This window comes from Anarrhichthys ocellatus, unplaced genomic scaffold (genome assembly GCF_004355925.1).
Source record: "Anarrhichthys ocellatus isolate YVR2014 unplaced genomic scaffold, GSC_Weel_1.0 scaffold17, whole genome shotgun sequence".
Taxonomy (NCBI): domain Eukaryota; kingdom Metazoa; phylum Chordata; class Actinopteri; order Perciformes; family Anarhichadidae; genus Anarrhichthys; species Anarrhichthys ocellatus.
Window position 1 is genome coordinate 3,553,085 of NW_022280047.1, and position 24,019 is coordinate 3,577,103.

The window sequence follows — 24,019 nt, forward strand, 5'->3', positions numbered from 1 at the left end:
GACGGTTACCATGCTGTTTCTGATATTAGAAAGGGGCGACGATGTGAGCTCGGTCTTCATTTTGAATGCTTTTCTCCTTTCAAGCTGCGGTAAATAGACAGGAATTATAATGTGCGAGTCCTACCATATCATGAGAGCCATTGTGGACCTGCATTCAGACGTGGCTTTGTAGATGTGCCTTTGGAGAGAGATGCATGCATGGTATTCATATATGCAACCTAATATTCTTTTTTCCCTGGGAGATGGGGGGGGGGGGGGGAAATAATGACAGCTTTGCCATCCAATATTAATCAGCCACCAGCAGGGAGAGACAGAGATTGAGCGCGATAGAGGGGTCGAGGGGAGAGTTGGAGAAAGGGAGGACGTGGTGAGGCATATGTTTGCGTGGGTGATGATTTTACACTCCACTCACTTCTGCTCTCTGATCACACACTCCAGTTACAGGTACTCGAGTGGACCTGTAACCACGCTGTCAACCTGTCAAGGGGCTGAGAGCGTGATTATCACGAGCCATATACAACAACAAAAAGTCACCATCGCTGCCGCGCCACAGTTGAACTCGCAGCCTATCGGGTGTTCTGCTATGAACCGATGACGATCCCGTCTCGGGCTTTAGTGAGAGTCGTCCAGCTAATCAGGATCAACACGGACATGGACACCTTCGCAAAGTTTACAATGTTCTGTGGAGGCTTCGTCTGATATTGATTCAACTTTATGGGGATTTTTCGATTGCAAGTTTTGATTTTATCATGTCGAGTAAGGTGTTCTAGAAACTGTGTGCGTGTCTCTAACTGGATAGCCAAATGCTCGAGGGAAATCCCAGTTGGTGTGAACATGGGCAGGGAATATTGCCCGTGAGATGCAACTCAGCCGTCAATGTCTGTATCAAGACACAGAACATAGCATGAACACAGATCTTGTTTCGATGTCTCTGTTACTGTAGGTAAGATATAATGTGTTTTTTCTATTCCTGTCCCTGCATGTCTGATCATTCTGATACATGTATGTCTGCCTCTGCAAATATACTGTAAGTTCCTCATTGTGACAATGCTGTCGTATTGACTGGGTTGACTGAGACTAACCTGCTGCTGCACTTGACTCTGCCTGCGTTGTGTAAAGCTGGAGCTGCACAGACCAGATAGTAGAGAGGGGGGGTCGCAAACTTCCTCTCATTCAAGATTGCAATTCTCTTCCAATTTTTTAGTGTTCACTTAATTCAAGGACCTTTTGCACAGGAACCGGGCTGCTCTACCATCTCTGTGCCCCCCACTGAGTGCCATTAAACAGTGAATAACCGATAAGAGCACGTTTTAGTTCCATAATACCAATGATAACAGGCTGTCATGGTCTTATCAGATACAGGCCTTATCTACTGTACCTCTATGGTGACCGCTTATCAATGATTCCTTTCTAGACATTTTAGGGGATTAGGCCAGATTTACTTTTGGATTATTTCTCTTCCGCAATTCCATCCTCGCACTATCATGTCAGGGACAATATGATAACACTGACTGCCTGAAACATCTATTTGTGGGCACAGAAACTTAAATAAATTCCTACTTGAGGTGAGCACTCATCAATTCAATTTCCCATATAGAAAAAACTTATTTTACCCTTTCCCGCAATTTCTCCGTTTTTGACATCATTGAGTGCAATCCATGGCGTCAGTGGCAACGTACGCTCTACACTGCAGCACTATTAACGGTGCGACTACCTGTACAAATACATTTACCTACTCGTAAACTGCTCAAACAATATATTTAATATCATATCATTACCATACAGACGTAAACAATTTATATGTTATATTGTATTAAGGATTAAATATATACTCTTGTTTAGTCAGGAAAACAATAGATGTGGTTATGTTGTATCTTTATTATGTTTGTTTTTGTGGTTATATTTTAAAGTAATGACGAAGATGATCATTTGTTATTTCGCTGTGTGGTGAGCAGTACTGAAAGAGATGGTGTTGATGATTTTTACCATTGTTCACCAGTCCACCGTCACCAAATACTTGCTACAGATATCTTATCTTTAAAGTCAGCTGATGAGATGAAGACTTGCGTCAAGACTAATGAAGACTGACTACTTTGTCAATATCTAATTCTGTCGTGTGAAAGCTGTGTAACAGGGCTCATTACAGGGCATTACAGAGGTTGACCTTAGGACAAAAGAAGAGGAACACTGTGCTCAAAGTAGAGATCTTCTCAGGCGCTCAAAGACAACCCAGAAAATTAGCTTTCTCAGCTTGAAAGAATAAAAGACTCACTGTGCTGCAGAACAAAGGGACAGATCTTTGGTTTCTGCTCAGGAACATATCAACAGTTTAAAGGGATAATCAGTCAGACAGAAACAAGCAACAGCATAGGTCACCAGGACCCTCTGTCCTCACAGATGATCAATAAAGTGGTAAATTCCAGACATCACCAGGTAAACCCTTACATATGGACCCAAAGACACATTAAAAGGTGCAATGCAATCCCAGCCGAATCCAAAACTATTCTATTTCCAACACAAAAAAATCTGTTTTTCAGTCAATGCAACAGTAAATAATGGTGCCTAAACACACACACACACACACACACACACACACACACACACACACACACACACACACACACACACACACACACACACACACAGAGTATCTCAAGATATTTGCCTAAATGATATACAGTGCGTGTAGAGGATGTGTGTCAGCTCTTTCACAGACAGAAGATTGGGAAAGCTCCAGGCAAGCGTGCTTCCCTCCTGCCTGAAACTCTGTGCTGACCAGCAGCCCCCCCCCCCCCATCATCACACGGATCTTCAACAGATCACTGGAGCGGTGTGAAGTCCCATCTTGCTTCAAATGCTCCACTACCTTCCCGGTCTCCAATTAACCCTCACAGAATTGAAGGACAACAGGTCCGTCGCCCTGACATCTGCGATCATCAAATCCTTTGAGAGACTGAGTAGACGCACCTGAAGGGCCCCTGCAGTTCGCCTACCGGGCACACAGATCAGTGGATATTGCAGTCAACATGGGACTTCACCAAATCTGGCAACACCTCGACTCTGCATGGACATACGCAAGGATCCTGTTTGTGGACTTCAGCTCGGCTTATCATCCTAGATATCCTCCTGTTCAAAGTCACCCAGCTCAGCGTCCACCTGTCAGTGGATCCTGACAGATCGCAGGCAGCAGGTGAGGCTGGGAAAAACACATTCAGCAGCCGGACCATCAGCACTGGCGCCCCATAGGGATGTGTGCTCTCCCCACTGAGCTTTTACCACTACACCAATGACTGCACCTCAGACGACACAACATCGGCCTCATCCGGGAGGTTGAACAGCTATCTATGTCTGCTGTGGAAGCCTTCAAGTTTCTGGGATCCGCCATCTCCCACGACCTCAAGTGGACTTCCAACATTAGACACTATCATGAAAAGTTCAACGTGCCTCGGGGGCTGCTGATCCAGTTCCACACCGCAATAATCCAGTCCAGTTCTCTGCACGTCCATCACGTGGTTTGGACCAGCCAACAAACAGGACAGGTACAGACTACAACAGACAGTCAGGACTGCAGAGAAAATGACTGGGGCCAGCTTCTCCTCCATCCAGGACTTAAGCACCTACAGAGTCAGGAAACGAGGCGGAAACATCACTGCAGACCCTTCAGACTCTAGACCACAGGTGTCAAATTCAAAATGACGTTTTTGAATGTCATTTTATGTGGCCCGCGAATCCGCCAGCAAAAAAAAAAAAGTTACAAAAAAAAAATATATATATATTTTTTTTTAAATTTTGGAAAAGAAATTTAAAGTAAGACTTGGAAATAAAAGTATCCCCATGGTCGAAATTATGAGATAGAAAGTTGAAATTCTGAGATAGCATGTTGTCTGTGTACCGACATTAAAACTATCACAACAGGTGGACAGGAGAGGGAACAACCCGTAAAGAGGTTTTCCAACAAGTGATTGAGTTGAAAAAGATCGACAAATAATCCCAAAATGTCCACGAAGAGAAAAATTGATGCAAAGGGAAGAAAATGTAATTTAAGATGGGAAAGCGAATACATGTTTGTGCTTGAAGGAGAAAAACGGGTCTGTCTTCTGTGTTATGATGCATGTGGTGAAGAAGGAATACTATTCACGTCGGCATTTTGACACCAAACACGGAGCAAAATTTAGCCTCCAAGAAAAACATCAAATTGTCCAAGAATTAAAAGGCAGACTGCAATCACAGCAGAATACATTTACAAAAGCTACAGCCCAGTGCACGCTAAAGGTATGTGAGCAGGTGAGCTCCGACCAGATACAGACTTTTACAAATGTCAGTTTGTGAAGAAACAAAATCGCAGACCGAGTTCAGGAACTAGCAGCAATCTAACAACACAGCTAGCTAAGAGACGAGCAGGTACTCGTCTTCTTCATTAGCTGTTGATGAAAGCACAGACAACATGTTTATAAGACCTGATCTCAGTGAGGAGCTCTTGGATGTAGCTGCCATGCACGGGACGACGACGGGGACATTAGTGATGCAGAGAGGTGACAAAAATAGCTTTGAACAAATGTAATGTAATAACTTGTGTTTGATATTTGTCTTTGTTATTTTCTTTAAAAGTTTGATCTTTGATAGAGTAATGTGGGTTTCTTAACCCTAAATTAAAATGATTTATCTTATAATAACAGAAATGTGCTTAAATATCATTTTACATTTATATAACTGCATATACAGTATTTTTACACTTGAATAAACAATAATCAAATGCAGAGAGAGTTATTTAACAATATGTTAGGGAGTAGTTATAGTTATACAGTCTTACAGTTACAACCGGCCCTTTGAGGGAAACCATGATGCTGATGTGGCCCGGAGTGAAAATGAGTTTGACACCCCTGCTCTAGACACAACCTGTTTCTTCACAGCTTCTGCCCTCTGGCAGGTGCTACAGAACACTGTATGCCAACATGCTACAGTATCACCTTTACGAGTACATACTTTACATAGTCATCCATCCATGTATGTATATCGCTTCAGTATTTTTTTTGTATAGTTTACAACTTACAGAGCACTTGACCTGTATATAGAACTTTTATTTCGTATTTTATTGTTAGTCATTGATGCTTTTTTTGTGCTATTTTATATATCATATCCCTTGTGTGTTCATGTAAACTTTCGGTTTAGTTCAGTCTAAAATGCACAATATCCTGATTTAGATAGAAAAAATATGAAATAACATCACACGTCTAAAAATCGGACTGAGCTTGTCAACGTTACTGTAGATATTTGACGGTTGTTGATATTCAATGTTACAGACTTATTTTAGTTGGAACTCAACTGAGGGTTGATGTGAAGCCTGCGTCAAGGCCTCAAGAAGTGCTGAGTCATATTCGTGAGACATAACACTGTGGTGATAAAAGGGAGAAAATACGGCAGTAATGTGTTTGGGCTACTAGTGTAAACTTTATGAGCAGGCGGGAGACGAGACAGAAACAGACTACATTATTACAAGTGGAACACCTTGTGCCCACCTGTCTGACTAGTATCAGCTGCACTCTGCTCAGCCTGCAGCATAATAAATACTGTAATATTCTGAGATGAGAAGTAGATTCAGAGGGCGGCTCCATATTCTGTGTTCCCGTGTCTGTTCTTCTACAGAATATGACATTGTATTTTCGTTGTAGGCTACTCTCTCATCACCCAGTGATTTTATTTTTCATCAAATATTCATTGGAATTCGCTTACGCAGCGATGCTGCTGATGGACGTGCCTGGTGCAAAGAACAAGTTGTGTGACAGCATTTCTTCACTTGCAATGATGGTAATAAATGAAAGCATTTACTGCTGTTAGGCACTTGAATAAGTGTCAAATACTTTCCAAAGAGCCCCCGAGGACTTACATTTTACAACCTCGGGTGCATAAAAGTAGGGTAGCACTGTGATTATTTTTAGTGCAGATTATTCTGCCAAATATTTTCTCAATCAGTCAATTCAACTTTTCTTCTATAAGATGTCAGAAAATAGTGTACATACCTTTTAAAGTTTCTTAAAGCTCGAGGTGATGTTATTAAACTCCGACCAACACTCCAAAACCCAATTATATTATCATAGAACTATGAATGCTAAGCATATTTGCTTGTGAAGGTAAATGATTAATCATTTATCAAAATAGTTTTTCTGTTCATCGAAAGTTGCATATTTTCCCCAATATTCTTGTTAAATGTTGATGTGACAACTTCATTCTAACCCTTTTATTAACTTTAAGTAATTGCTGGCTTTGTCCGTCAACATTAAACACACACACACACACACACACACACGTTTTCATGTCCCACCGCATCACACGGGCATCTGTCTCATGTCAGTGCTCTGTGAATAGAGTGACAGTGGGTTAAGGAGTTTTAAAACCATTGTTAGTTGCCTCCATTCAACTCTCACCTGCTCTATGAAACTCATTAATCAGTGGACCAAAGTGTGACACTTTAATCAGTGGACTTCTCACGTCCACGCAGAACTCCTTTGTGGCGGACACGGGCAAGATGTTGCACACATCGAGCTTTGAATAGCTGCGACGTCTGAAGACACGCTGCATGGCCACGTACAGTAATGGCCGCGCATGCTCAGAACCTCGCGGAGCCTGCAGCAGGCAGACAAGAGCCGCCACTTCTAATCAGAATCAATACACGGGGAGACACGCGGGCACTCACCCACACACCGTCACCGATGCGTTCGTGCTATAGCGGCGTTCAAAAGCCCTCACACAATCAGAGTGACGGGTGACTGTCAAAGCACAGGGAAGGAGGGAGTCAAAGTATACTTCAAGCATATAGCTTTTACACAGGTTTGATCTGTGAGGCATTTTACCTGTCATTATGTTTTAAGTCAGGATCGAACGAGAGTGGCCTGTTTAAGCCTCGAGGGGCTCAATGAAAATAGACTTTGTGAGGTGTCTGATGTTGTGCTGTTGGGGATCAATGTGGGGGAACTTGCTGATGCAACTCATTGGCCAGCGGTTGAGGAGACAGATGTTGCCATGGATGTCAGGCGGAAAGACGACAACATATATCTGTGAACAGTCTGCATTTGTTCAACGCGACAAACAGGATTTAAAGGTTTTCTAATAAATAGCGCAGAGATCCCCAAACACCACCAATGGCACACTATGGATTGGAGTTCAGTCTTTGGAGACATCACTGATATTTGGGTACAAATCAACTGTGTTGACGCTACAGGATTGTTGCATTGATGTATTGTATCTACTGTATCTTTGTACAGCATATTCATCAAATGCAAAATATTCATTTGGAGAGAAAAGAATCAAGAACTCATTACTTGAAAAGTTTCCTTCACAACCTGTAAGAAGTTTGAATAGTGGTGTAATGGATAGGGACCTCATGTTTCAGACAACGAAAAGTATTAAAGAAATGAATAGTTCAACAGTTTGGGAACGGCAAGATTTAGGAGTCATGATTGATATTATAAGCATATCACTGATAATTGTATATCAGTTATCTTAGCACAAAGACTGGAAACAGCTCGCCTGACTCCGTCTACAGGTAACAAAATCCTCCTACAGCTCACCAGTAAACACGGTATATCTCAACTGTTTAATCCGTGCTACAGTTAGGTGTAAGAACTACACCTCTGGGACACAGCCAGGCCAGCAGTTTCCCCCTGCGTGCAGTGTTTATGCTAAGCTAAGCTAACCGGCTGTAGCCTTGTATTTATTGCACAGACATGAGAGTGGCATCAATCTCCTCATCGAACTTCTGGCAGGAAAGTGAATCTGTGTATATGTCCCAAACGGTCAAACTCTTCCTTTAAAGGCTTGCCTAAATAGTCTTCAATGTCTAGTTATTAATTACAGACTGTTGTGTCGTTAGCATTAATTAGGATATGAATTGAATGCCAAAATAAGTGTACACTTCTTTGTTTTTTACTCCTACCCCGTGCAGCCCTCTTTTTGGAGAGCAACCTCACATTGAGGGTGACTGGACATTTAAGGGAAAAATAATAAGTGTAACTGCAAAGAGCTCCATTTACAGCTTTTCTTTTTTTTTTTGGGGGGGGGGGGGGGGGGGGGGGGGGGTAATTGATATTTTACTTCCCACATGCCGAAAATGTTCGAAACACTTGCACCATCCCGGGAAATGCATCGCCGGATGTCTGTAAATGCGGGCGCATAAATAAGAGTTGACAATTACGCGACGTTTCGGAATGAGGAACATGCTGCTGTGAAATGATGGCTTTGAAGTGGAGAACTAAACCCACGAAGAATGCGAGTTATAGATTAGAGGTAATCCTCCTGCTCTCCTCTGTCACGCATTCCACAGGATAACTAACACAGAGCACGGTCAATAGTCCACCTGTGGCTCTAACCCGTCTGTCTCTAAAGGACTACGCTGGTCGGACGAGCAATAGGAGTGAGGGTGACAGACGAGTGGCCGAGTCCCTTGGACTAATAGTGTTGGGGAGGAAGAAAAGGCAGGACGGGAGGTGAAGAATCCTTAATCGTTTCTCTGCACTCTATAAAACACTCAAGTGACCAGCTGCCTGAACTACATTTATTCTCGAGCACTTAAGACTAATGGGTCGATGCTGTCCACTGCCGCCTGTTTCCTTGTCCTTCAGCGGCCTGTAGCCAAACTTTGGGTCGTCAGTCTGCGGATAAGCAGATGTATTTGCTTTGTGGAGTCAGCAGGAACCGAGCAGCACTGCCGCTACAAAAGCTACATAGGCCTACTATGCAACTATTTCTATTTTAAAAAGTCTCCCACTTGTTCATTACTGCATTAGTTGCTGATTGCTGCAGCATTTAGATAATTCCCTAGGAGCAATACAATGCACGGAGAAAGCAATATTCTGCTTTTATTCTGTCAGAGGTAAAAATAAAGGGTCATCGGTTTTTTGTTGAACAATACATTAATCTCGACTGTGTAATACCCAATAGTTGCTTGTGTTATTAGTAAGAGAAAGTCCCTGAACAAGTGGGCAATATATCTTTGAAGGAAATAAACTGTGATGGTCCACAATAGGAAAGCAGCACGATGCTCGAAGTGGATCGAGTGTTGAAAGTAGCGTAAAACAAATGTAAAAACTTTCACAAAGTAATATTTTCAGTTAGGATCAGTGTCTACGTACACTAGCGCCGTGGCTTTAGGGATGACGATGGTGGTTGTCTGTTCCATAACTTTTCTCCAGACTGAAATATCTCAACTATTGAATGAATGTATTGAATGGATTGCCAATGTAATTTTGCACCGACATTCATGCTCCACACAAATCCTGATTACTCACCTTTTCCTCGAGGGCCACCACTAGTTTGACACTTTTTTACTTGTTTGGTGTGCACGTTTATGTTCCCCAGAGGAGGAGCTGTAATTGTTAACTTTTCATCTGGCAGGAAGTCAGAATGTTACTTTGGTTTTTGACCAAATATGTGCACAAGTAACACCACTCCCATCAGTGCCGGCTGTACATTACACCTGCCAGTGTTAATAGTCATTGTGTGCATGTTGGCGATGCTGGTGTTGCACGGCAGCAGACTCCAGACCTCTCCATTCTTAAATCAATATATTTCCCTTCCTTTGTGTGCACAGGCATTTTCCTAGCTACTCCGTATTATCGAAGCAACTTTTTTTCCCTTTTTCCTGAGGTCACTCCCACTCGAGTGTACTGCATGCACACCCGTCAGTATATCTGTGTGTGTGCCATGATATTGCTCTTTCAGAGGCGCTCCTCCTGTCAAAGTTTCGTTCTCCATGGTGCGGTAATGAGGGGAATAGTCTCTCTTCAAGTCAGTTATTGTGGTAGCGCCATTACATTTGCTCGAAATAAACACTCCCAAAGAAGAGTACAGCGGAGAATATACTCTTTGAAACACTTTTAAGGATTAGGGTTGTTTTTTTTAGTTGCATGCATCATTAAATAAGTAATACACAGTATAATATGTTGGCTGATTACTGCATTTTATTAAATGCTTTGGAAAAAGCAACAAGTGTCATTTCTCATCAAAGCATAACCAACTTGATGGCTCAGAAACATCTCTCAACTTCATAATTGCCGTCTTTAACAAAAATGAAAAGAAAAACCGAGCACAGAAATCATCTACGGTTGAACTAGTCAAGAAATGAACATAATAGTAAGAAAGCTCTTTGAGTTACAAGGATTAAGGTCAGGCTGAAAGCGTAAGGCCGTAATTCTGACTGCTACTCGACTCTATCAGTGTCAAAGGAGCGTCAGGATCATCTCCCTCAGGGAGGCCGACCAGCCTGATGAGAGCCAATACAACTATATGAATCCATGAATCCCACAAGAATAAACTATAACGGCCGGGTGACCCAAACTTTTTATTCTCTTTAAGGAGTTTTAAATTCTAACAATAGATATATTACTTTTTAAACCCAATTTCAGATTTTGCGTGAAACAGGTACACCTGCCACTACAACCTACTGGGAAAAAAACTGGTTCTTATGTCAAATCAAATTTAGCCAAGCCTCCTCTCTACCACTAAAATGTCAACGATTGGTCAAATCAGAAGGACAAAAATGTTGACTCATTAAGTCACAGTGGCTCACGATAGGACTTCTTTGACAGTCACTGAGGTCACGATTCATGAGATCGTTTCAAATGACGTCTTTAAAGATACATCCTAATGGCATGTCACGTTTGCAGTTGGGTCAGTATTTTATACAATGACATGAAATATGGCAACAGTTCAAGATCAGGCTCTAATTTGAACAATGGTGCCGCGCAGCTCCGAGGCTTTCTAGCGCTGTGTTGAAGTACAGTCGTGTGAGAAGATGTGCCACTGAGAGAAGCATGAAAACACGGTGAAACAGATTTTGGTTATTAAAGTGCTCTGACACACCATCAGTTAGCAGCAGTATGTATATATACACATATAAATGTGGTTCAGCACTCTCACAAATCAACCATTTTAAAAAAGAATCACCCATTTTACAGTCAAAACTAAATTCCCTCAGAAAGAAAGAAAAAGTTCTCTCAGTAGTTACTTCAGCTTGACCTCTGGCTATGACCAAATGATCTTCTTTAAATGAAAGAGAAATGAACACAAAGTAAAAACAAACTAAAAGGTAAAATATCATCATGCAGAATATCTTCCATACTTTACATACATACAAAATTACATTTCTTTTTTCTCTCTCTTTTTAAGAATAGATTCTGTAAACACTGCTTTAGGTTGTTTAGGTTTCGGTTCATCCACATTTCTGCTCCAGTCTGTACGTTTCTCCGTAGAAAATAGTCCGAGGATCCTGCTCTGGCAACCTGCAGGGGATTGTTTCCCAGCTACGCCTCAAACCTCCAAACCTTTGTACCAGCCACCGTGTATATTCTACCCGTTCCGAAGCACAGAAAGACAGGAAACTATAGAACAACTGAGTGGAAGCTCTGGTGTGGTCATGTTTTAGTGTGGGCGAAGGTACTTTGACATGTTTAAGTACCCACAGAGACCCCGCCTTGATTAAAAAACAAGGATGTGAAGGAACCCAGAGAATAGAGAAAGGGACGCAGGGTGTTAGCCGAGGACGTTGGAGAAGGCTGGCTCTGAATTTAGATAAGGCAAAGCCTGGGTAGAGGTCGGGAAGGGTTGGATCAGGAGTCCACACGCCGGGCAGATTGTTAGCCTTTCTGGTACATTTTGAAAAATAAGGGGGGGGGGGGGTAGCATTGGGCAAAGATGTTTGTGTAAAATAGAGAAGGAATATAGATGTGATTCAGAGGCCTTTGAGGAACTCCTGGAGCTGCCTGACAAGCTCCGTGTCCACGGTCTCCATCAGGGCCCCGAAGCCCTGGTCCCCCATCATGGCCTGCTGCGCCTTCAGCTTCTCGTACACAAACTGCTGGAGGGACACGCTGTGCACCGGGTCCTCCAGGGCCAACTGTAGTGGGACAAAGAAAAAAATGGAGAAGTTACAATTAGGATGCTGACGGACAAAGTGCAGTCAAGTCACATTTTTTGGTGGTTGAATTCCAAATCAAATAAATTAAGACGTTTTGTCGAGAGTCGAAATAAAGACACGTTTCAAGCAACATCGTGTCCTGAAAGAAAAATGCTGCACATTGTCTTTGACAGTCTCCTCCTCCTCCTCTCCTGAGTAAATACATGGAGGTTGAAGATTTCCGCAGCAATTAAAGGTTGGATGCGCCTGCGCTGTTGTAGCAGATCTGGATTTGGGGGATCTCTTTTCCTCTCTCATGCTTTTGTTGCAGATTTGCTCAAGCTTGCTCAAGTTGGTTTTTGGCGGGGTCAGCGTGGGCTTTTTACATGACTGTTCTGTCGGCGGTGCAGGTTTGATTTTTGTGGGTGATAAAAGCTTATGTGTGCTCTCCCTACCATGCCTCACAGTCTGCACACTATGCACAGCTTCTCTCAAACCTAGCACTTTGCATGGCAGCTGTAGAGTTATTCTCTATTCAATCTGGGGCTGACTCTTTGCCTCAGGCTGTCACTCAGGTTTTGTTTTTTTTTGCAAACTCTGGTCTGCTGTCAAGTGGAGGTTTTTTTTTGTTCTGGCACCAACTGTTGGTCCCAGTAAGATCTCACATTTACACCATCTCTGGGTGATGTGCTGGTGTTATCTGCAGGATATGTACAAGGTGTTAAGAAGTAAAGTATAGAGTCTGGAGCACAACTTCACACTGCATTCCAATAATGCAGAGGTTGTGGCAATGCACAATATAAATCTGATTTATTTAAAGAAACAAAGCCTCGTTCATAAAGGGGTGCTTGATTTGAGCAACAATTAACTTAAAGTTTTTTTTTATAAGAAACATAATAGCATTAATATAATTTAGACTGCTTAAAAGATAAAACAACAAATCATTCTTAATTCCATCCATTTCTGCTCGGACTGGCAATACGACGTAGAGTACCTGCATTCACTAGTAATGCCCTCACACTGTTCTAGAGTTACTTTTGACAAAAAGGGAAGGAAATAGCAACTCAGACACGTTACCATTTCCTACTTGGACAGATGCATCAACCACAAACCTCGCGCTGGAGAAAATGATTCAGTAGATGCAGCTGCTGCCATTCATCTTACATGGACGAGAGCACTGGGAAAATAATCCCAGACAATAGAGTAAAAAAAAAAAAAGCAAGGGGAAGTTGGATGGCTCACTAGAGCCGACATCGCTGTGGAAAAGCGCACCGTCATTAATGTTTTTGTGGACTGAAGCACGGGCAGAAGAAAACAACACCACGGGAAAGTTTTAATGCCCGCAAATAAATTAGAGGAGCGAACCATGAACACCATTACACGATCAAAACCTTTGGTGTGCAATAATATATATATATCAATTAAAATGTCAATTATATGATCTTATTTTTGAATAATGTAAACGGTACTTTCTGTATTCCGCGTCATGATATTTGTGTCATATATGCGTGTGTGTATTTGTGCACCTGCATGCCTGAAGTTTGATTCTGGCTCTCTCGCTTTGATTTCCCAGCGGGATTAATTATTGCTATTATGTGACGCTGCTTGACCCTCCTCCTCCAGCCGTCTGAGAGCAAACACCCTAAGTGACTTAATCTTTGTAATCTAGCGTCCACACACTTGAGATTTGGGCAAGCTTGTGCACTCTTACTCACGAATGTTGTAATGACAACTCCTGGTGTCTAGCCAACCACTGGAGGGAATACTTGTCATGCTAATTAGTTCTTTGTCATTACAGTGCAATCAAACTAGTGAAGAGTGGCTCTTGGAGAGAGTTTAATGGAAAAGCTGTCATCTAACCTGCATGATAACATTCAGCACAAGGACTTGCTGGATGTGTGTGTGCGCGCCTGTATCTTCTATTATCTTGTCAGTTTGTGTGTGTTTGTGTGGAACCATAGCACCAACTACTGATGTGAGTGAGCCAAATAAAAAGGTTTTGTAAGTATTTATTTATCACTATAATCCTCTTAAATATCTAATCTGACATTAATCCCATAAATCCTAATAAATATCAGATGTAAATTCATGTTAAATGGTCAAACAGCTGTGTGTGTAAAATATTAAAACAGACGGTAAAACAATGTGTGTGGATGAGCACTTCCAGGTGTGTTTGAAGATTGTGTAAATTGAAAAGGGATAATTATGAATAAATAATGATGCAAGATGAATATGCAACAGATGAAGAGATGGTCAAATAGAGAGAGACAGCAGAGTGTAAACAGGATGCTGTGAGTTGACATAAGCTTAAAAGGAAGAATGTTTTAGATAGCCGACAACAGAGCCCCGAGATAAAGAGCAATTTTCTAAGGACACCTGCTGTGCTGCGCAGAGCACAGACGCAAACTAATCTGAAGAGTGGAAGCTACCAATAAGAACAATAAGCATGATCTAGTGTCATCCCCGGGAAAAACAGAGGCAGAGATGAGAAGACAAGAGAGAAGCGAACAAAGGACAAAGAACAAAGGAGGCGTGTGGAGGTGAGGATGTGATTGCTGAGCAGAAAGGAAAGTTGAGACAGGAAAGTGAAGAAAGTGTCGACGAGGGAACACGAACGCAACGAGAGAAAGGAGCATTGTCGAGTGAGAGCAGAGGTTACCAGGAACTGGCACGATGACGTTGTGGCAGAGAACACCACGAAGACGAGCTACTGACGGAAACGAGATGACGTGGGACGCTGTGAGAGCGGGCAGCTGCACCCCATTGTTCAGGACGAGGAGGAGGAGAGGGCAACATGAGAGGCGGCAGAGAACGATGGAGAGAGACAGATGAAATGACGGGGCGTGTGAACGCCCTCCTCTCTAATGCAATCCCTGTGCCATTGCTGCCCTTTTCCAAAGCAAACAAAGTAAAGAGTCCCTTTACTGTAAAAACACCAGCGATGTTCAGAATGGGCCAGGGCAGGGGATTTGAAACATCTCCCACAAGTGTGCCAACAACCCAGATATGTTTATTGCTCCGAGCTCGCTGAATGACGGGCCGACGCAAAGGCAAACACAGTCGCATTAAAAATCAGCTAAGTATTTTACTGTTGCATCAGGAAAACTGGGATTAAAGTTAAGAGAATTAACACAAGTGGGCTCATTGTTTTAAACCTGCCAACCTCTCAAACCTCTTTTATTTCCACTGCTCTCGTTTTCTCAGCACAGTGGGCTGCTCTATTCAGTGGGAAAGCGCACTTGTAGCAGAGGACATTAAAGGAAACTAAGTCAGGCAGCCAATTGCTAACTGGAGTTAATGATGCAACAACCTGCACTTTCCCCAGCCTTTATCTCACGTCCCGTGGTGCCCGATGTCGAACTGCAAGCACACAAATACAGTACACGAGCATGTTTGTGTGTGAACACGTACGCTCACTTCAGCGTGATGTAACGAGCTTGTGGGGCTGTCTGATGTACTGAAGTGTGAACTCAGAACTGTGTTGTGGCAAGGGGAAGCCGACAGCGTGGGGTTCAGAGGATTACGCCGCGGGCAGATTTTAATTTCATCAGCTAATTTATGACACATCATCTACGGGCCCTCGGCGGCGGTGACTAGACTTGTAAGAAGCTCCCAAGTGGTCAAAAATGACACAACGCTTCATATTGTTCCAGACAACTGTCTCCGCGGTTATGTAAGACGACAAAACTAAGTGCTGCTTGAAAACGGGAAAAAAGCATATTTTTTTTTTTATCCCATTTGGGTGAGAAGACTGATCGGTTGTTCCGTTATTGAAATATGAATACCATAAATACTGCCTCACGTTGTTTGCCTCTGCCAACCAGTCCTGTCGCATCCATGTCTGTCTAAAACTGCATCACTTCATCGTTTTATCCTATTAGACATTTGTGTGGAATTGTCATAATTAGGATATGTCTAATTGAATTATGGAAAAAAATAAAAATAAAAACATGCTTTGTGAGGTAACGGTGACTTATCAGTTTTCCAAGTGGACATTTGTGCCGAATTTAAAGGAATTCCTTCAAGGTCGCATTCATAAGAGTGGAGCCGAGTCAAGACCGGGTCAAGACCATCACCAGACCAGTGCTGAAATCCCAACTGCATGACGCACTTAATGTAAACATGTAAACCACGGGAACTTCTCGAAGAGATGTGAAACATCTACATTCCCACAGCAAACAAAAGAATACTCCTCTTCATTCACCTCTTTCTTTGCCATATATACGTGTGTGTACGTACAAGTGTACCATGAGAAATGTCTTGGAAAAATAATAAAACTGTGTTGCCGAGGTGAAGTGTAAGAGTGGAGATATTTGTTTGTTTTCTATTGAGCAACCACAGAAATAATGTTAACAAATGCAAAGGCAACTCAAACATCCCGGCAGTTGTGTGTCTTGAGACGAGTAAAAATGCCGTCGATTCAAAAAAAGACGAGAGCAAGACCTTCAAGACTAATCTCTGGTCCTACAACACTGCTTCTTGTGGTATTTCAGCACACGCCGAGAAGCGCAGCGGGTTTTCTGTGTACTTAATCAGTCGGTGTGTATGTGCACCTTTGTGACTGTCGGAACCTTTGGAGAAGAAGGTGGAGACAGTCTGGATGTCCATCCAAAGCTTTGATTCAAGGCCAGATTGACACATAACTGTGCAACAAAAGTTTTGTACATTTTTATTTGTAAAATGTATTTGTAAAAAAAATACACACACAAAACACCAATCAAATGGGAGCAATGATGTTTCAAAGAATGGCATTGTCAGAAATGTCTATTTATATCTTTTAAAAGGTGGCCTCGCTGTTTTAAAAGACACATCAATTGATCAACAGCCTAATTGAATGTCGACATGCTCTATGCAGCATACTTGCTGCTGTCACACATGGTTGCCATAATGTCTGCACGCTGCACGGCCATTTCTCTATGTTTCTAGACACAGAACAGACACTGGGACAGACTCTTTCCATGGGGAACTGGGTATGAATGAACTCTCATGTGGAGCATACCATGTGGGGGGGGGGGGGGGGGGGGAAGGTAGAGGTGCAATAACCAACATACTAAGCTGAGTGAAAACAAGAGGAAAAAAAGAGAGTGATGAATTGAAGGACAAAAGCAATCTGCATGAAGATTAAGAGCACAGCCAACCTGACGGCGCACAGACCAAATATTCCTGTCGAGGCAAAGATGCAGGGGGACAGATGAGACCGGTGGAGGCTTGAGGAAGAAAAGATTTGGAGTGATGATGAGAGGAAAGGATAGGACATGCCCCCTGCTGCGGCTCGCTGATAAAGAACCACTGGTCCTCGTGCCGTGGAGAGAGTGGAAGATGAATGATACGCCGTGTGAAACGAAGAGAGAGACCGATGAGATGTGAGGAGAGAGGACGGGGTTTAGTAGCTGCCAAGTGAGCAGAGAGGGGAAAATAAAACAGAGAGCACAAAATAGGGAAGTGGGCGAGATCGGCCAAGGAGAAAAAAATAACCCTGTAATTATGAGCATGAGCATGATTATAATGATGATGATGATGATGATGATGATGTGCCCCCACAACTGTGGCCACTTTTACTTCAAGTAAAATCTCAATTAAACAGATTAAACTCGTCCCATCTGTATTGACATTGTCCAGATGGTGACAGACATTTATTTTTTTTGGAGCTTGTATTTATTCAAAGATCACAAACACCTAAATTGAGCAGTGCCTCGAATGTCATTGATTACACCTGTGGCTTCATCAGAGAAGGGGACAAGTGTACCTTCTGGAGATAGATACAACAAAACATAAATCACAGATTCAGAGTTTAAAAGGATAAGTCCGGTGACGTACAATTTTTTATTCTTTTCAACAAAACCCAACAATCAATTGATCCTAATAAAGTAGTGTGTGTATCCAAAGCCTGATGTAGCTTGTTCGTCTGGGCACCAGACCTCTTTTGGTGTCCTGGACGAGCAGTTCCTTCAGAACCATACAGTACAGGCACTGCATTCATTTTGAGTGGATTCCCCGTAAATAGCCATGAGAGCACTACATTCTGGTGAAAATAGTCTAAAACCTACAGTGCAGAGCTGTTTTAGGAAATTATTTAGCCTTTTTTTTTTTTTTTTTTTTTTTTTTAAAGTGCATGCTCGTGAACAGTTATTGAAGATATGCATCTTTGGAACCAATGAATGAGTTTGGGAGAGAGTGCCAGAGAGAGACGGGCACATTGTTGGTTTCTCTCTATTCATGTGGATTTCTTAACAATAGAAAGGAATATTTCCAACCTCACCCTTCAGGTTCTCTCTAAAGCCATCACAACTTAAACAGAACCTAACAGGCATGACAGCCTGTGATTATAAACATCATAGGATTGTTTGTATGCGTGTATGCCAGTTTTTATGGAAGCATATGCGAGAGTGTGGCTAATGGGATATTATGCATGGGAGTGAAAGTCTCTATATGTGTGCATGTGTTGGCAGAGATGCACTGGCCTCGTGGGAATGGGCCTGCTGAATATCTGAGTCTGACACTAATCCAATTACATCAAGCTTCTCCTACTCCAACAGATACCCGCTATCTTCTGATGTCCCCATATACACTGCCCTGCTTTAAGGACGCATATATATATGCAGATATACAGTCCCTGACAAAAGTCTTGTCACTTATCCATTTTGTAGAAACAACAGCTTATAACCTGACTTTTAATTAATCCATTGGTTTTAGAAATGGCTCATATGAAAGCTAAAACCCTCCCAAATTATGTTTAATATACTAAAATAAATTTGCTTCACTGAAGAAAGATTGATCATTTAATGAACACAGAAAGGTCAGATTTTGGCAAGACAAATGTTTTGTCGCCTACAGAGAGTAATGTGAAAATTGAACAAATAATTTACTTCAAATACAAAAATATGTTGCATAACATCAGTGAATTAAGTAGTGGTGCTGTGAGATCCATATTTAATATCTTGTATGACTTCCATGAGCTTGAAGGACTGCATCCATGCGGTTCGACAATGATTCATACAATTTATTGATGAAGTCATCAGGAATAGCAAAGAAAGCAGTCTTACATGCCTCCCAGAGTTCATCAAGATTCTTTGGTTTCATCTTCCATGCTTCCTCTTTCATTCTACCCCAGACATGCTCAATGATGTTCATGTCTGGTGACTGGGCTGGCCAGTCCTGGAGCACCTTGATCTTCTTCGCCTTGAGGAACTTTGATGTAGAGATGGAAGTATTCGATGGAGCACCATCCTGCTGCAAAATTTGACCCCTTTTATGGTTGGGAATGTAAGAGGTAGCTAATACTTCTTGATATTTTAGGCTATTGATATTGCCTTCCACCCTGCAAATCTCTCTCACACCCCCATACTGGATGTAACCCCAGACCATGATTTTTCCGCCACCAAACTTAACTGTTTTCTGGGTGAATCTCGGATCCATGTGGGCTCCAGTAGGTCTCCTGCAATATTTGCGGCGGCTGTGATGTAATTCAACCGAAGATTCTTCTGAGAAATCCACCTTCTGCCACTTTTCCAGCGTCCATCATTTTAGCAGGCTGTGGGCCTTGGCAAATGCCACACGTTTTTTTAATTGCCTTTTGTTTAGTGCTGGTTTCTGGGCACTGATTCGACCATGGAGACCATTTTGAGACAGAATTCTACAAACTGTCCTGGTTGACACGGGGACTTGAGGTGACCAGGCCTGGTGGAGCTCTGCTGCAGTGGAAAAGGGGCTGGCCTTGGATTTTCGAGCCAACAAACGGTCCTCCCGAGCAGTTGTCTTGCGGGGTCTGCCGGACCTGGGCTTGTCCAAAACATCTCCAGTCTCTTCAAATCTTTTTCTTATTCTTTGTACTTGACGCTGAGACACATTGAAGGTGTCAGCCACCTCAGCAGTGGATCTGGTCTTCAGTCTCTTGATAATCAACGCTTTCGTCTCAGGGTGAATCTTAGGCATGTTGTCAGAGGTCAAGTTGCAGTTGATGTGAAGGTCTGGTGTGCTGGGGTTCTTTTTATACACACCCACTAATTGATTGATCAATTATTGATCACAGGTGAGGCTGTAATCTAGGATTGGGTGCATCATATGACAAGGCGACAAGACTTTTGTCTTTGCAAAAACTGACTCAGTGGGCTTTACCAAGCTGTGAACGTTAGAATGCTTTTCAGCAGTTTCATTTGGCACCAAAACATTATTTCAAAAGCTGTTGGGATTGAAATTAGCCATTTCTTGTAAAAAAAAAAAATTGATTACAAATATATTTGAGGGGCACTTAAGGTCAACTTGTACCCAAGCGACAAGACTTTTGTCAGGGACTGTATATCAAAGAAATAGTATAAGCTGGTATACACAGCCCAGTGTGAGTGCTTACCTCTTAATGTAAACGGTATGAGTCCTTATACTTTCAATATACACTATATGACAGTCGTCTGACATTATTAACTCTTTCAGTCTCCGAGGCCTACCTATGGTCACGTGGCGACATCACCGGGGTTTTTTCTTCAGACTTGTAAAATGTCATCTACGAGTCTGGAGAGGTTTTGTCAACAGTTTCCACCGGCTGTGCGATACCACTCCACATGAACTGATCTTAATCTGTGAAATTGGTGGAGTTCCCCTTTATAATTAATCTAGTTTCTTTAATTGCAATAAGCACCTGTAACGTCATGACTGCGTTACAGGGCTTCTAGATTGTCCCAATTATAACTGCGATTAACGTTTCGTAGTCCACGATCATTTAAATGATTGCTATTTAAACTAATTTGGCTACGCAGACTCATTTTTGGCTAATTCAATTGTGTGCGTGTGTGTGTATAACCAAATCTCTGTGGGTAATTCAGACTAACAAGAACGTGTGTTTCATTATATTTTTTAAATAAAAAAAAACTGGAAATACAGCCTTGCGGCAATTCACATTGACGTGTTAAAAAAAGTAATTTTGTCCCATTAGACATCTGTGATAAATTGTCAGTTATTAGCATATGAATTAAACATATGAATTATTAAGTTATGACCAAAAATGTGTTTTGTGACACCAAAATCAGATCAGTTCATTCTTGGTGGAAGTTTGTACTAAATTTGAAATAGTCCCCTCCAGGCGTTCTTGAGAAACCTCGTTCATAAGAATGCAGTGGACGGACAGACGTATGCCTCTGGCCCCAGCTGTCGCCAGCGCGGAGGCATAAAAACAATAGGTGGACAGAGACGGCAACATATGTGTGTTTTTAACTGTAACGTGTTGATGCAATTACCCTTTCTGATCAATAGAGTCAGGACCTCTAATAACTGTGTCTAGACCCAATCAATGGCTTAGCGCGTCTGGACACGAGGAAGAGGTTTAAATGTTTGAAGTGGAAGAGGGCTCTGTGGTCTGATAAGTTGCTGTCATAATAGGCTCCGGTGTGTTTAACGTAGGACACTGAGACACACTAAATAAAGGCCTATGAATAAGTCTGGACACGAAGAAGAGGTATAAATGTGAGGGGTGTTCCTCCAAACAGGAGACGACAACTGACCCTGCATAGATCTCACCAGAATCACACAGCAACAAGCACAGAGGTCTGTCAAATTTGAAATCAGAAAATGGGAAATGCTATGCTTGTCAATGGAGGCTGCTGGTGCATCCCCCATCCTGTGCCGCTACCAACACACTGAGTAACAGATCTACCTATAGGATCTCAATAGAATAGGAAGTGGTGGTGGTGGTGGAGGAACTTGTTTCATCCCAGTAAGTTATGTCCAGGATAATAAGCAGTGTTTTACTGCAGAAGTGTGCTCTGCTGCACCTGTGACCATAATCTACAGGAATGTCACAATGTACTAGAACACTCTGGAGTACACTTCTACATCACTGCAGCAAGGTGAGCAGTTAAACCACTTGGGGTCGGCAAAAAACAGATGTTCAGCTCGTGTTAAAAGTTTAGTTGTGTCCTCCCGACCAAAATGAAACGGCGTTTTCCCACAACGCCTCTTTGTAAGCAGTAAATACATCAAATATGCTGGTCCTGCATTGTAATGTGGACTCCAGTGTTTTGGACAGTGCAGAATTATACAAAAATTACACGAAATGTATCCACAATACAGATTTTCAGTGTTTCCGCTGTCAGATGACAGCACAAGAACACATAGTAGTGATTTGCAAGAACAAAATCGTATCCAAATCTGAATTTTTATAACTGTGCACTTGTGAGACAGAAAATAACACCCCTTAAAAGACAGAATGACATGTCGACAACGCCTATAATTTGTGATTGATTATACTGTCTGAAACACAGAACAGTTGGAGGCAACAGAACACAGCTTTAGCTTGGTAAGACCAAGCAGAATAACCACCCATGTTTGTCAAAACACCCAAAGTTACAACCATGCTCTTTACAAGACGGCAACAGTAATGCGAGGCAAGAAGTACAGATTCAACCATGTTTCCTTTGTTGTGGTAGTTTAGTGTTGATGGCAAACTTTTCAAACCCTCTCTGGGAAAATGCTGGTGTGGACTCAAAGACTTTCAGTGGAACAAGCGGGTCCTTAGCTGCACTGCCAAAACAGAAGGCAAACCAAACCGAGAGAGACAGAACAGTGAGCTGAGAGATAAGGTCATGGACATTCGTCAGCGTTATTATATCCAGGGACAAAGATTGATCAACCGTACAGAAAATAGACAGCACCATTAAATAGCCATCAAGAAAGACACAAGCGGAATTTAAAAAGTTTAGGACAAGAGAGGTCAGAGCAACAGTCATGGAGAAACTAGGGCCGGAAAAGAAAGGGAGTGAGAGATTACCCTCAGAACACAGAAAGAACACACACCTATATCAACCGTTCCTTTTCTGAGGTTTCATTTGCTCATGGTCTCTTGATTTAGAGGGAGGATTAGAACTTGATGGCAGTAATTTCCTCACTAAATGAGGTGGCACAAATTGTAATAGCCTAATTAGTATTGTACTAGAAGGCGTAAGTGTAGGAGCCCTATAGCAGTCAGTCATACGGGTGTATACTACTAAACACATACCTCGAAGTGTAGGAGTCTGCACATGCATGTATGCATGTGCATACACGCATTTAGGATTTAGCACTCCTACATTTGTGCATACGCACACACACATGCGCACAGTAAAAAGAAATGGGGACAACATGGAAGAGCTGTAAATCTGCCTAGAGTGGGCCACCCTCAATAAGTGAGCATCGGTGTGGAGAAGGACGGAGCGACTCGAGGGAGGCCACTAAGAGGTCCACAGCAACTCTGAAGAAGCTGTGAGGTTTGCCAAAGTCCTGCGGGCAAAGTGGAAGCGGGCTCTGTGGTCTGAGGAGACGGAAACTCAAGAGTCGCCGTCATAATCCTGAAGGCTTCGGTGTGTTTAAGATAGGACGCTGAGACACTCCTGTAGTGTATGTGGATTAAGTGCATGTCAACATAAGTTTGAGGATGTGCTATAATAAGGACATGTTGGATGGTCCTTATTGTTTGTAATAAATAAAGGCCTATAAATAATTCTGACAGTTTTAGTCTCATCAGTGAGAACCTTCACGGTGCTCTGGTGGACTCGGCTGATGGATTGGCTGTGACTTGGAGGACTGGTGCTTTGAGCGACAAGCGGGGTCAAACGGTGAAATGCAACATCCTGTCTGAAATCTGCTGCTCCATCTGGCAGGCACTGAAAGACCAGTTTATGCTTTTGTAAAACTCAGGAGTGGAAGGATGCACTAAGCAATTTTTGCAGTGTTGAAATGTTTAAAATGTTATAACTGGGCTGCAGTAACGCTCGTCTTTTCAATGCGACTTTCGTGATCGGAAGCACCAGATCGGAATTCAGGTGTGTCCACGCTTGGCAATTAGATGCAACCTGCCTGATCAGATAGTGATCGGACAGAATTCTTAGTCAATTTTGAAAGTCGATTTGAAAGTCCCCTGTTATTTTTGCTTCTTATTCTTTCTTGTTTATATTGAAGAAACACATTTTCCTATAAACTCTTCCCAATGAAAGTCCTATAAAGCTTGCGCAGAGTTGCAGAGATGGTTGTAGGAGCTCACAAAGAGCTGCAGAGGCGCTGTGGACAGCGCAGGAGTTGGAGCTGGGTTTTCCAGAAAACAACAACCGTATCAAATCTAGGCTCAGAAGCTCCTCCTCATCATCTAACTTTCTTTTTTTCAACCATGGG

The 24,019-nt window shown here is 42.4% G+C and overlaps 1 protein-coding gene across 1 annotated transcript in view; it reads right to left on the reverse strand.

The window, feature by feature from the left end:
- Nucleotides 1–9,005: 9,005 nt before the first annotated feature.
- The window catches only part of ipo11 (importin 11), a 109,927-nt gene continuing 94,913 nt past the window's right edge, over nucleotides 9,006–24,019 (reverse strand). Inside the window, exon 30 of the mRNA XM_031856641.1 lies at nucleotides 9,006–11,887. Coding sequence (XP_031712501.1) covers nucleotides 11,723–11,887 — 165 coding nt within the window. The 3' untranslated portion in view covers nucleotides 9,006–11,722. The remainder of the gene's footprint in view (nucleotides 11,888–24,019) is intronic.